The following is a 14,139-nucleotide window of genomic DNA, read 5'->3' on the forward strand; positions in this document are numbered from 1 at the left end:
TTTTTAAAATCTTTTTGGTCTGCTTGATTTTTTTTTTTCTATTCTAATAAGTTATCTTGCTTGTACTCAAACTACAAACTTTTATTTCCTGTAATTGGAAGTTCAAAATCTCTATTCTGCTCTATGGCTTCTCACTGCTGCTTTTTTTTTTTTTTTTTTTTTTTTTTACCTTGCCACCTTCAGTACTTCCTCTATGCCCAATAATTTGGTGGTCAGCCAAAGATTTGGGCAGATTTTGGAGCACACTCTTTCAGCAATTTACTTGCTTAAATTTTCAACTGCTCTGCCAGTCTCTGGCTCTTTCCCCTGACACTTTAATTCCCTAAGAGTAGATTACTGTTGCCCAACCTATGCATGGTTTGGAAATGCATTTCAGTTAAAAAGTAGCAAACACACAGACTTGTTCCATTAGTTTTCTCAAGAGTAGCTTCTTCTCTGCTTTCTCCTTAAGACACACACACGCACACACACACACACACACACACACAGAGTTTCCTGGGTTCTCCCTTTTACATGCATAATTTAGTGATCAGCCAAGAATTAAAAGAGAGTTTATGCTCAGATTTTATGGCTCTCTCTTACTGTAGTTTCTTGCTGATGGGGTTATCTCCTCAAATTTTCACTTCTTTAGCCTTGAACTCATCTCTGGCACCAAGAGCCAGTCAGGCTGCATTCTTCTATTGTCTTGGTCCTGAAAGTTGGGGAATGTCCTTAGGCTACAGTGTCAGAAACATAATTCTTAACTTTTCCAGTTGTAGTTTTTGAAGAATAAACTCTTTACATTCTGTCTGCTTTTGAGCATTTTATTTTGCCCTTAAATATTTGTTGATTTTTAAAAAATATCTTATCCAGATCTTAAAATTATTTGTGAAATGATTTGCATTACCAGTTCATGTTGCCATATTTCCAGAAGTTCTCTAAATGTAATTTTAATCTGCATTTTTCTTATCATTAGTGAAATTAAACATCTTTTCATATTTTTAGGTCTATTCTTTTATCTTTGTAAATAGTTCATAACTTTTGCCTAATTTTCTGCCAAGTTTTTGGTCATTTCTTTTACCTGAATTTTTAAAAGTTCTTTATATATTAAGACATTAGCCCTTTGTGTGATGTATCGTGCAAATACCTTCTCCCAATTTATCATTTGTCTTATTTTGTTTATGGTCCTTTTTGGTAATGCATTTTTTAAAATAAGTTTTTATGTAGCAGAGTTGAGCAATCTTTTATTGCATCTGGATTTTGAATCATAGTTAAAAAATCTTTCTCTATACCCATGTTATAGAGGAATTCACTCACATTTTCTTTTACTTATAGGTTTTCATTTTTTTACATTTAGGACTTGGATCCGTTTGGAGTTTATTCTTATATGTAGTATGAGACATGATCTATTTTATTGTTTTCCAAGGGCCATTAGGCATCTCAGGTTCAGTTACCAAAAAGTTTCAGTGATTTGAGATGCTATCTTTATAATACACTAAATTTCCATATATATACTTGTCTGTTTTTGGATTTTATTCGATTCCATCAGTCTGTCTTTTCTTGTGCTAGCACCACATAAACATAAAGATGTTATAGTGTTTTATGTATTAGCACAAGCCCCTCTCCTCATGGCTTTTCTTCTTCAGTTTTTTCTAGTTTCTCTCACATGTTTATTTTCCATACAAAGTTTACTATCAACTTTTTAAACTCTATACATTTTTGCTGTTATTTTTATTGGGATTGTGTTACTTTAATAAGTGAACTCCAGGAGAGTCAACATCTTCATGACTTTAAGCCAACCTATCTAAAACGAAGAGATGTCTACATCTATTTTTGTGTCTTTCAGTAGTGTTTTAAAGTTTTTCTCATGTTGTTTTTCCACATTTCTTGTTAATTTTAGGTATAGTTGATCCTCATTATTTGTGGATTCCATATTTGTGAATTTATATACTCACTAGAATTTATTTGTAATTCCAAAATCAACAGTCAGTACACTTTGTGGATATGCATATGCTCCGAGCTGTGAAAAATGAGTCACTCACCTGCCTCGTTTCAGCTCTCCTGCTCTAAAAAAGTGTCCTTTTAATAGTGTATTTTAATGCCACATTTTCTACATTGTTATGCTTACTGTTGGTGATCTTGCTGTTTAAAATGATTCCCAAGATGAGCACTGGGTGTTATAAGGTTGGCAAATTGAATTAAAAAGAAAAAAAAAAAAGGTGGATGGATTTAAAAAATAATAATAAAATGGTCCCCAAGTGTAGTGTTGAAGTACTATCTAGTATTCCAAAGCGCAAGAAAAAAAATGAGTGTTATACAATCTTCTTTAAGGCATGAGTTATAGCACTGTTGGCTGTGAGTTCTATGCTTATAAATATTTATTAAATAAGGTGTCTTTAAACAGTCACACAAAAGAAGGTTATATATTGATCAATTAGTGAAAATGATATGATCAAAGGTTTGCAGGAACTTAATCCCATATTTCACTGGGGGCAATGATTCAGTATTTGCTAAATTCAGTGTTACAGATGACTTTACAATACAGAAGTACCATGAATAATGAGAATCAACTATATCTTGTTTTCTTGTTTGCAATTATAAGTGAGGTTTCCTTTATCAATATATTTTCTAGTTGATCATTATTTGGATATACAAAAGCTACTGATTTCTGTAGTTAAAGTTCTTTTCTGCCACCTAGCTGAGCTCTTACATTGTTTGAATTACTGTTATCACGGATTCTCGCTGGCTTTTCAGGTATGCTCTTTTATCATGTGCAAATATAATTTTACTTTTACTTTTTCAATTCTATTCCCCTAATTAATTTCTCTTGTCTAAATGTTTTGGTTACCACATCTTCCCCACCTTTTAGGGCAGTTATCTATATGGAACTGCTCTGAGTTGGTAACAGACTAGGTCATTGATCCAGAGACTCCTGGAGTTGAAAAGGAACTCAGAGGTAATGTCTGCTATTTGATGGATTTTTTTTTTTTTATATCGCTCAAATGGTCATCCAGTTTCTTGAACATCTGTTCCATTTCTTCTGGTAAGAGTATATATCTCTTTCAGAGAGTTCCCCTGTACCCATTCCACATAGTACTTGTATGGTTGTCAATCGCTCCATCCTGGACCCACTCTTGGCTTATGACCCAGGCCGATTATATGTGGTGGCCAAAAAATCTAGACACATAACTATTATTTTTTGGCAGACTGAACCCCACGTATTACTTCTTCTGGCATACACTAAAAGCGTAGATTTATGCAGTGAAAATCAAGCACACAAATCACCTAAGGTAATGACTACAGATGTGTGTATGGGGATGGAAATGCATTAGTGCACCACTGCCATTACTCTATACAACCAACTATCCTTCAAAAGATATTTAAATAATAAAAAATAAAGTCTTATGTATACCAACATGGTAATTTTTTCTGGTCCTCTTCATAATCTGTGCCATTTCTGAGTTAGTTTCACTTCATTATGGTTCTTATTTCCTTGCTTCTTTGTATGCCTGGTAATTTTTTATTGAATGGCACACATTGTAAATTTTACTTTATTGGGTGTTTTTTTTTTTTTTTAAATCCCTGTAAATATTCTTGAGCTTTGTTTTGAGACATAGGTTACTTGGAAACAGTTTGATTCCTTTAGGGCTTGCTCTTCAGCCTTATTGTACAGGACCAGAGAAGTGTTTAGCCTAAGGCCAACTTTGTTTCAGGACTGAGGCAAACCTCTTCTGAGTACTCTACTTGATGCCTCCTGATTAAAGATATCTATTATCTATCCTGACTGGAAGAAACAGGAGATATTCCCAGATCTGTGTGATCTATAGGGATTGTTTCCTCTAACTTTTTTTTAAAAGTTCTCCCTCCAGCCTTGAGTAGTTTCCTCACAGGCAGGTACTGACTAGTACAGAGATGAAAACTCAAGGGGGCTTATCGACATATATCCAGAATTGTTCTCTGTGTAGCTTTCTCCTCTCCAGCTCTCTATTCTGTAGACTCCAGTTGCTTTGGTCTTCTCAGAATCCTAGTTTCAGTTCCTCCATTCACAGAAGGTATCAGGCTCTGCCTAGGTTCCTGCTCCCTTTGCTGCAGCCTGGAAACTGACTCTAGGAAGTAAGCTGTGCAATCATGGGGCTTACCTCACTTGTTTCTCAGAGATCATTGTACTTTATTGCCTGTGTCCAATGTTTTGGAAACTGTGGCTACATATATTTTACCTAGTGTTTTAATTGTTTCAAGCAGGGGTTTGGGAATGAAATCAGGTTCCTGTTATTCCACACCAGCTAGAAGTAGAAATACATTGTTCTTATTGCAATTTTCCCCAGCCAGTGAACTGGACAGTATCAATAAAGTACAACACAGTATACATACCTTTAATATCACTGAGAGTATCATGCATTGTGTAATATAGTATCAACAAAATTTTCTTATGTATATTTGTCCTGTAGTTCTTCATTCTCTCTACATGCCTCTAAACCAGAAAACAGTGATTGGTCCAAAAATAAAATGGAGATACAGAGAGGTAGCATAGAGAAGGTAAGTACCTTCCAAATGTCTGATACAGTATTTCTTTGGAGCATGGCATATTGTCAGCACTCAACTGCTTGTTGAATAATTGAATGAATGCAGGCAGGCTTACATGAATGCATGCTTGCATGCATGCATATGACTTGATGAATGGTTTCTTCCCTACCTTACCAGTTCGCCACTGTACAGACCAAAACTAAGTAACTACTCCAGAGCCTTTCTGCCTATGAGAAATCTCTGGGTTCTGGGAGGGTAGCAAACCTCCCCACACACTGTCTCACATCTTATTCTGCTTTATTTCCTCACTCTTAAACTCCTTTCTTGCTACATTACTACCTTTATCCTGATGCTGAGCTGATGTCTCTTTTTCTTTCATATTTTTGGAGGTAGATTTCTCCTTTAATTTCTTTGCCATAATCCTGGTGACACCCAAGTTTTCAGGTATATAAACCCCACTTTTAATTAGGTTGCAAATTTGCTGATACTCTAAAATCTATCTTTTCTATTTGCTAAAAGCATCTAATATTTTTCTTATTAATAATCTGTACCCTATTATTATACAGCCCTGTGGCTATTATTGACTAGAAAAAGAGAATTTGGGAAAGCTATTTCATTTTTGAAATAAAGTGAAAAGAAGTGAACACTTTTATGTCATTGCTAAAATGTGTTCAAAGAAAACAGTAATAAGTAAACAATACAATAGTTTTGAAATGTTTCCAATGTAAGAGTTTTTATTCTGGTTCCACACTCAATTAGAGGTACCTACAACAGACTACAAACAAAAATAATTAGGAAGGACTTAATAAAAATTTCCAGAAATCAATAATTTTGTTTTGCAGATCTCACACAAGTTACTAGGTCTTCATTTCAGTCTTAAAATTAAATTATAAAATTCCCTAATTCAGATGAGATAATCAACTTAAAACAATTCTGCAGCTTCCAGGTTATAGCTGCAGTTTCTGGATAATAATTACATTAACTTGCCCCCAAAATCTTAAAATCCTATGCAATAATCTGTCAGATTAAACTTTTGGGTATGTAGAGTTTACCAAAAGATTGAGTGTAGTGTTGTGAGGACAGGGAAAATAATAGGATAAAGAATGGTTAGAAAAAAGCCAGAACCTGTAAGTGTAAACAGACAGGAGATCCAGGTGGGGGATAACAGGTAAGTGTGCCTGCCTGTTTTACAAATAGGGTAGAAATGGGTAGAATGAAAGGCAGCCTTACCTCAGCAGAGGGGCTAGTTCCACAGTGTTGAGTGGCTGAGGTCTGGGCAGCCCTGGAGGAATGTTGGCTCTTAAAGTTGCCACTAGACTGCTTTAAGGTTTCTCAGAAGTGGTCCTCAGCCCTTTGCTGCTGTGGGTGGCTCTAGGAGGGAAGGGCAGGGCTGCTTGAGGTGGAGGTATGGCAGCGATGGCGTGGCTGGCTGACTCCTAGACCCTGGGCCGAGGACCTTCTCTGGGGAGGTGGATGTCAGCACTATTTAAGGGTATTAGAGTTTTTGCCATACTGGGAACTAAACTGGCCTGGAAACTGGGGAGTAACCTCATGTATACTATTCTTGAGAGAGGTTTCAGGGTGTTCCAGTGATAGGTGATGTCGTGCCCCTCCCACCTTGGGGTTGGGGTGTTTCTTGGGGTAGGATTCTTGGGACCTGATGCCAGGAGAAGAGTCATCTGAGTCTGAGGACATCGTCTCCTGGAGAGGCAGCCTCTTGGCAGGTTTCTTTTTCTTCTTTCTAACATTCTCCTGTTTTAGCTCTCGTAAATCCCCAGTATCAATTTCTTTGAGTGGCCATATTAAGAAAGTAGAGTTCTTCGTGTTCACATCCTCCCTACAGAGAAAGAGAGAGACAGAACAGTGTAACCCTGGTCTTGTTGGCTGCTGTGTCTACAAAGATGTCCAAGCTAGCCCTGAGGTGTTTCTCAGCTCATTGTCCCTTGGCTTTCTTCCCATGGAATGAAGTCACAGAAGTCCTGTGGCCTCTGACAGTCTGGGCTGAGCTTTATTCCATGCAGGTCATTTCCACCAATCTTTGATATCTGAGCTTCTGTGGCACAGAGAACCTAATGTCATTTGAACTGTGTCCTGACCAAGTCAGTAAGTGAAGCAACAATTCCTGGCCAAGAAGTCCCTAGCATGCCTCCGCAGAACTGACCTGTATTTACTACCCCTGGATGATAAGCTTGGGTACATCATAGTTCAGTTCATTCCTGACATAGTGATTGGAGCTTGCACAGTAGAGATGCTCTAGCTCTCTTAGTTTTCCCTAATTCCTGTATGGCATACTATCAGAAAAATGTCCCCTAAATTCAAAAGCAGTGTGATTTTTAATTTAATTGACATTTGATAGTACTATGAAGTTACAGAACTAGTCTTATCATTTAGAAAAATGTAGTGTACACGATCAACTAATTTTGACAGGGGAGCTAAGAATTCTCAATAGGGAAAGGACAGTCTTTTCAATAAATTGGGAAAACTAGAAATCCCCATGGTTCCTATCTTACAACACTCACAAAAATAAACGTGAAATGGACATAATCAAACTCCCAGAAGATAACACAGGGGAAAAACTCCTCTATACTGGTTTGGCAATGGTTTTTTAGATACAACACCAAAAGCACAAGCAACAAAAGCAAAAATGAACAAGACTACATCAAACTAAAAAGCTTCTGCACAGCAAAAGAATCAAACAACAAAACAAAGAAGCAACCTAAGGAATGACAGAAAATATTAGCAAACTATATACCAGGTAATGGATTAATGTCCAAAATATATAAGGAACTCATACCACTTAATATCAAGAATAAATAAATTCTGCAGAACTCTTATTTAGTCCTGGAAAAAACTAATAATCCAATTAAGTAATGGGCAGACAGCCTGAACAGACATTTTTTTCTAAAAAAGACATGAAAATATGTTCAATATCACTAATCACAAGGGAAATGCAAATCAAAACCACAAGGAGATATCACCTCACACCTGTTAGGATAGCTATTGTCAAAAAGACAAGAGCTGTTGGTGTGGAAAAAAGTGAGCCCTCCTACTCTGTAAATGGGAGTGTAAACTGGTAGTCACTATGGAAACAGTATGGAAGCTCCTCAAAAAATTAAAAATTAAAAATGGAACGACAATATGATCCATGAATCCCACTTCTGTTATCAAGAAAACAAAACAAAATAAAAAAATAACAGAGGTTGGCAAGGACATAGAGAAACTGGAACCTGGTACACTGTTGGTGGAAATATAAAATGGTAAAGCTCCTGTGTGGCAATTTCTTAAAATATTAAAAATAGAAATACCATATGATCCCTCAACTCCACTTCTGTGAATATATCCACAAGAAGGAAAGTAGGGACGCAAACAGATATGTACATTCACGTTCACTGCAGCATTTCTCACAACAGCCAAAAGGTGGAAGCAACCCAACTGTCCACCAACAGATGAATGGATAAACAAACTGTGATATATACACACAAAAAGATATTATTCAGCCTTAAAAAGGGAGGAAATTCTGACACAGGCTATATAACATGGATGAACCTTGAAGACATTATGCTAAGTAAAATCAGTCAGTCACAAAGGACAGATACTGAGTGATTCCACTTACATAATACACAAAGACTAGTCACAATCAGAGAGACAGAAAGTAAAATGGTGGTTGCCAAGGGTTAGGTGTGGAGAGGGAATGGGGAGGGCTTAGTGTTCAATGGGTACAGAGTTTCAGTTTGGGATGATGATGAAATTTTGGGAGTGGCTGATGTGATGGTTGCAGAACAATGTGAATGTACTTAATGCCACTGAACTGTATGCTTAAAAATGGTTAAAATGATAAATTTTATAATATGTGTATTTTACAACAATAAAAAAAAATAGTCCAAGCAACAGCAGTAACATTGGAGAAAGTGTCCCAGGAGGCCAGAAACAAAATTATCTTGAAATAGGAGGCCAGCACCTATGTGGATGTGTAAGTTCTGTGAGACTATGTTCTCAGAGACTCATCTTGAAATCACAAGACAAGGTTGTAACGCCACCCCTGCTCTGTAACATAAAAAATCTTGTGGCTCAGTTGGTTAAGTGTTCTACTCTTGACTTCGGTTCAGGTGATGATCTCAGGGTCATGAAATCAAGCCTTGAGTTGGGCCCTGCACTCAGTGGGGCGTCTGTTTGAGATTGTCTCTTCCCCCTCTCCTGCTGCCCCTCCCTTTGCTTGTACCCTTTCTCTCTCAAATAAATAAATCTTTAAAAAATAAAATAAAAACCTACCTACCACATTACCATCAACCATCCCTCACATTGTTGTCTCTCTCCTGAGCAGACTAAGTTAATATGTTCTATTTCCTTTTTCAGAGATGTCTTCTATTTCCCATGTATCAGGTCTGGTCATAGTCCAGTCTACCACCTATAACTCTCAGAAAGAAGAGCAACAGGAAGGAGGAATGGGAAGTACAGAGAAAGGCACCCAAAGATTAAGATAGAAGAGAGGCTGACCTGCCTACCTGAAGAATACCAGGAAGATGACTATGGAAAGAACCCAGGAAATCACACACTACCAGGATAATTACAATCTAAGTAGGCAATAATGAAATAAGAAGTGTTGACGTCATGCCAAAATGCAAGTAATATATTATTAAGTGTGGAAAAAAGTCACAAACAATGTATGTTACATTTTCCTGTGGTTATTAAAATTGTGAACACATAAAGATGACTAGAAAGAAATCTTTCCATCAAACTGTTAATAGTTGCCTTAGGGAAAAGAATTCTAGTAGTATTGTCAACTCCACAATTATTTTTTATTTTTAATAATATTTTATTTATTTAAGATTGAGAGAGAGAGAGCGAGACAGCGTGAGAATGCACCTGTGTGTGTGGGGTAGGGGCAGAGGGAGAGGGAGAAGCAGACTTCCTGCTGATCAGGGAGCCCAATGCAGCGGGCTTGACCCCAGGACACTGGGATCATGATCGGAGCTGAAGGTAGATGCTCAACTGACTGAGCCACCCAGATACTCCACTTACTGCACATTAAAAAAAAAATTTAACTGTTATACATAAGGGGAAAAATTTTGATTTTGAGGAAAAACAACATAGCAGAGAAAATACACTCTAGAAGGACTATGTCAAAATATAAATGGTGATTACTTTTGAAATATGGAACTATAGCTGGTTTTCATATTCTTTTTGCTTTTAATTTCTAAATTATATTAACTATGCATACTTTTGGAATAAGAATAAAAATTGGCAAATTGTCATGATCAGAATAAAAAGCAGACCAGGATTTTAACCAAGAAAAAGCCTTTACATTAAGTAAGCAGATGCTGCTCAGCTACCCCATTTACTCTCCAGAATCTACTGTCGACCAAGTTCAAGATATTCCACAAGGAAATGTCCCCTTGTAGAAGGGGGGGGGGGCAGGGTAGATGTGAATCTGATGTGAATTCTTATCCACCTGCCCCCCAAAACCATGTACCCTCACACTACTCCATCCAAACTCCTCTGAGGAAAGGGGAAGGTGGCCATGCTCCTGACTCTGGCCAGTGGATATTATCCATCAGCATACTTGGAAAGCATAAATGGCTTTCTTTTGTTTTATGCCAAAACCAAGAAAAATTCAGTGTCCTATTAATTATTTTAGGCTATAGGTTTGTTTAAGTATGATAAACAGGTCAAAATTACATGTGTATTGTGTCAGAGGGTGGGGGTAAGATGAGAGAAGCCAGGCACTGTGTCTTCACTGGTTCTTCAGAAGCAGCTGACCCCACTTTGGGTAAGAAAGCACTGAGCACCTACTCCACACTCTCCTTGGGTCAAAATCCACCTCATTTGCTTGATTAGTGTCAGCTCATCTTGTCCTATTCTCACTGGTTCTCTGAGGCCTCATTTCTTTTCTGCCCTATGTGTTTATCAGAAAGCTGGTCTCCAAAGAGGAGGACCTACAAGGTAGATGCCAAGTAGATGTCTGATAAAGACCACAAGGCCCCTGAATTTTAACAATGGAAGGAGGAGAAAATGGAGAGAATATTATGAAAGTCCAAATTGTTACCACTGGCCCTCAGGGTGAACAAATCTCTATGACTCTCAACATTCTCTTGTTCCCGTATTAGAGCACCACAGCACACTTGCCACAAACAGGCAATGACATTTGTCTCTCCAGATAATATGGCACATTCACAAACAGGGTTTGCTGCTGAACTGCTGATTTTTCAGGGCTTTGTTCCAGCATAGGAAATGGGGCTCCTAATCTGACCAGAAGGAACGAGGGGGCTAATAACATACTGAGGCTTAATGATTTCAGATGCACAGCTCCTTCTAAGGGAAACACAGTCAGCAGTGACAGGGCAAGATTATGGGAAGTGATTCATCTCATGTAATGTCAGAGCCAGCACTGAATCTTGAGGTTTCAATCAACCACTTAATATCACTGCTGTCAGGAAGATGGTGTGACGGTCCCACACTACACAGAGAAAGGGAGGAATGTTAACCAACATGGAATTATAATTTCTTTGGGGACATATTCCTAAATCCAAATGGCTTGATGGAAAATGATTCAAAAGGCTAATATTCAGGAATTGGGAGCTGACCACAGACTCGGATAAAACACCTCTGAACCCTAGGAGAGTGGTCTCCCCTCCCACAGACTCATACACAGCCATGTCCCCAAGGTCACACAATTATAATCACACAGCAAGAAGAGAACATTCCTTGCCTTCAGGATCTCAGTACCCAGCAATTTCTTTCAGATACCCATTGATTTTTTTTTTTTTTTGGAGCAGAGAAAATGATTAGTTCTCTCTGGCTTTCCTGATCACATTTAGAATGTTGCTAATTTTTTCAAGAAATCCAACTCCCTCAAAGTGAATCTTTTTAAGGAGGAGACTCAGAAGTTTGCCCCAAGGCTTCCTCTGTCAATAATGTAGGAGGGATCCTAGCTATCGCTGGAAGGGATATCCAGCCAGTTACCTGGCACCAAGTACAGGGATTTAGCTCAGGCCTGCCAGAGGCACCTTGACTGGATGAGCTCATAGTCCCCAGCCTGTCCTCCACCAACCTCTCTGTGAATGGTTGAATAATGCCTGGTAAGGGCACTCCCCTTTACTGGAGAAAACCAGAAGCCAGAGCATCCAACCCACCAGGCATGCTTCCCCAGCAACAGCGCCAGTGGAGGCCACAGCCTTCTGATAGGAATAGGATCCCCGGGGAGGAATCAGGGAACAATTCTGCTGGGAGTTCTTTGTGTGGCAAGAGGGAGGATGCCAAGTGGGGGGAAATTCCTCCTGGTCTGCTTGCATCTTGGAATTAGGAGAAATTATATGTGTATCCTCTAAACAGAAAGTTATAGCTAGGTTAGGGAATGTTTTCACTCAGAACAGACATCTCTATGCCATGAAGTATAGAAAAAAGCTCAGGGACATCACTAAAAGCAGGTAAGGCAAGAAAAATCACATCCCTCCATCAGGCACACTCTCAGAAGGCAGGTACACCTCCCTCAGCTGTGCTGCCAGAAAATGCACTCATCGTGTGGCAGAGGAAAGAGAAGATCAAGCCAGTAATACCCTCAGTTGATTTCACATTGTAAATATGGTGATACTACAATTCTCTTCTTTAAGAACTAGTTATTTGGAATTTAGTATGGGTACCATATTGGATGATGGAGGACAAAAGTCCTCAAGAATCATTTAAGTGTCAAATTTTAAGCTGAAAATAAAAGTAGGCATTGATTTTGACCATATTCACTCAGTTTTGAACTTGTTACCCACCAGATACTTCCCTTCCTGTCCCTCACTGTGTGTGGCCCTCAGTTAGGAACCAAAAAAGGGGCCTGCAGGAAATACTCTGTCACCCACAGCTGAAGGCCTCAAGAAAGAAGAAAAAGCAGGGATGCAGAAGATGGGAGAGCTGAATGTCTGGCATCCTGGTGCATGCCTGGGGCCATGTGCCCCTGTCTGACCAACCCCAAAAGGATGGTTATAGGGGATTCAATATTTTAAAGTTAAATGTGGTCAAAAGCTGTTCTGTTGGAGTTGCAAGCTACTGCACAGTTCTTTTAGCAGCCCCTGAAGAAGGTACCAGTATTTTTTTTTTTTTTTAGTAGTCTCATTTGCTATAATGATATAAAGGCTTACTAAAGAAAAACCAAAGGGGGATGGTACCTTTATAAAGCACATACATAGGAAGGGCTCCTGATGAGAAAGGACCTACCGGAAGGAAATGCCAGTGGAGATACAAAATAAGACCTACATTGTCAGTCTGTGTGCTCACACTTGCCAGCCCTGATTACGGAAACAGAGACAGATTAAACTCTGAATTTAGCAGGTTGGACATGACTTCTACTTAAGAGAATTAAATGCAGTCTCTTGCTAGCACAGAGGCAGCTAGAGCAAAACAACAGTGGAAGTTACCATGGGGAGACTAGAGAGTCAGTCTACTTCCGCTGGGGAAAGCCCTAGAAACTAGGGTAGATAATTAGCAACTAAGAGCTTTAAATAAGGCCTGGGGAAGGCCTAATACAGAAAAACAATTAAAGGCTTTTCAAAGCAGAGAAAGAATTGAATTTTAATTTGAAAATAGGATGGATAATGTTGAATTTAGTGAAAATAGTCAATACCTAGACACATCTATTTATATTCCTTTCAAATGTATTATAATTTGGACATCATTTTGTTTGAGTAGGATTTTGAGATTCACAAAAAAACGTGCTATAATTTTAAACAAACATTATACTCATCTAGAAGAGAATGAAGAATTGTGGATTTTCAATAAAAATACTGAAAGATCTTCTATGAAACCATGCACCTCTCAAGGAACAATGCTGGGCATCTACTAGTATTTGTTCACTGGTTCATTCTTCACATAGTCTTTGGGCACATCCTACGAGCTGGACCTTGGCAACTATGATTTAGATGGGGACAGAATCTGGCACCTGCTTTCAAGGACACGTGCCTAACAGGAGTGAGAAACTGAGAAAGTACATGGCCCAACAAAAGGGAAAATTTCTGTAATGAAAACCTCTCTAGGATGCAGTGGGATCACTTTATTGCATAGGATGGCTGAGTCTTGGAACATGACATAGAGATGGTAATGCTTGAGTTCAATGTTAGAGTTCCCTGATGGCCAAGGGCAAAGAATAACATTCCAGGGAGGGAATGCTTAGCTTATACATAGCACAGAGCCCTGAAAAAGCATGGCATGGGGAAAAAGCTACAAGTAGTTTAGTATAGTTATACTCCTAGCCAACAGCCAAGGTTCCTTGGGGAGGGAAGAGAAGGCAAGAGAGGGGAGACATCAGCCTATGAGACTTCCCATACATAGTGTGGCTGTGAAAGGAGGGAGGATGCTAGATCACAGTGCAGAGGGCTTGTGGGAGGTTGCTTAGGGGATGACTAGAGAGAAGTGAGGCTAGGGCGGCAGGCCTGGGTCAGACCCACAAGAGGCTAAGCTAGAACAAGAAAGGGCATGGGAGGGAGACTCTGAAGGATTTTTTCAGTAGAGGTGGAGCAGGAACAGATTTGCATGCGAGGAAGATTCCTCTGCTCAGCCCTTCTGGAAGACGGCTGGGACTGTCCTGTGGCAGGAGGAGGCCAAAGGCAAGGGCCTCAGGAAATGAGAGGCCTGACCCAAGGCAGTACAGGTCCAGCA

General features: G+C 39.0%; 1 protein-coding gene across 11 annotated transcripts in view; it reads right to left on the minus strand.

Annotated features, from left to right (window-relative positions):
• The window catches only part of VWA3B (von Willebrand factor A domain containing 3B), a 256,215-nt gene that overhangs the window by 47,832 nt on the left and 194,244 nt on the right, over positions 1-14,139 (minus strand). For 3 of the 11 annotated variants that reach the window (XM_072768075.1, XM_072768074.1, XM_072768081.1), the window contains 3 exons: positions 6,161-6,340; positions 5,734-5,785; positions 4,351-4,450 (listed from right to left, as the gene is read on the minus strand). In XM_072768075.1, the coding sequence (XP_072624176.1) occupies positions 4,351-4,450; positions 5,734-5,785; positions 6,161-6,340 (332 nt within the window). Of the gene's footprint in view, positions 1-4,347; positions 4,451-5,209; positions 5,279-5,729; positions 6,341-14,139 lie in introns of those variants that run through there. The other 8 variants (XR_012003285.1, XM_072768076.1, XM_072768078.1 and 5 more) reach the window with 6 other exon arrangements.

Source organism: Canis lupus, chromosome 11 (genome assembly GCF_048164855.1).
Source record: "Canis lupus baileyi chromosome 11, mCanLup2.hap1, whole genome shotgun sequence".
In the NCBI taxonomy this organism is placed as follows: Eukaryota; Metazoa; Chordata; class Mammalia; order Carnivora; family Canidae; genus Canis; species Canis lupus.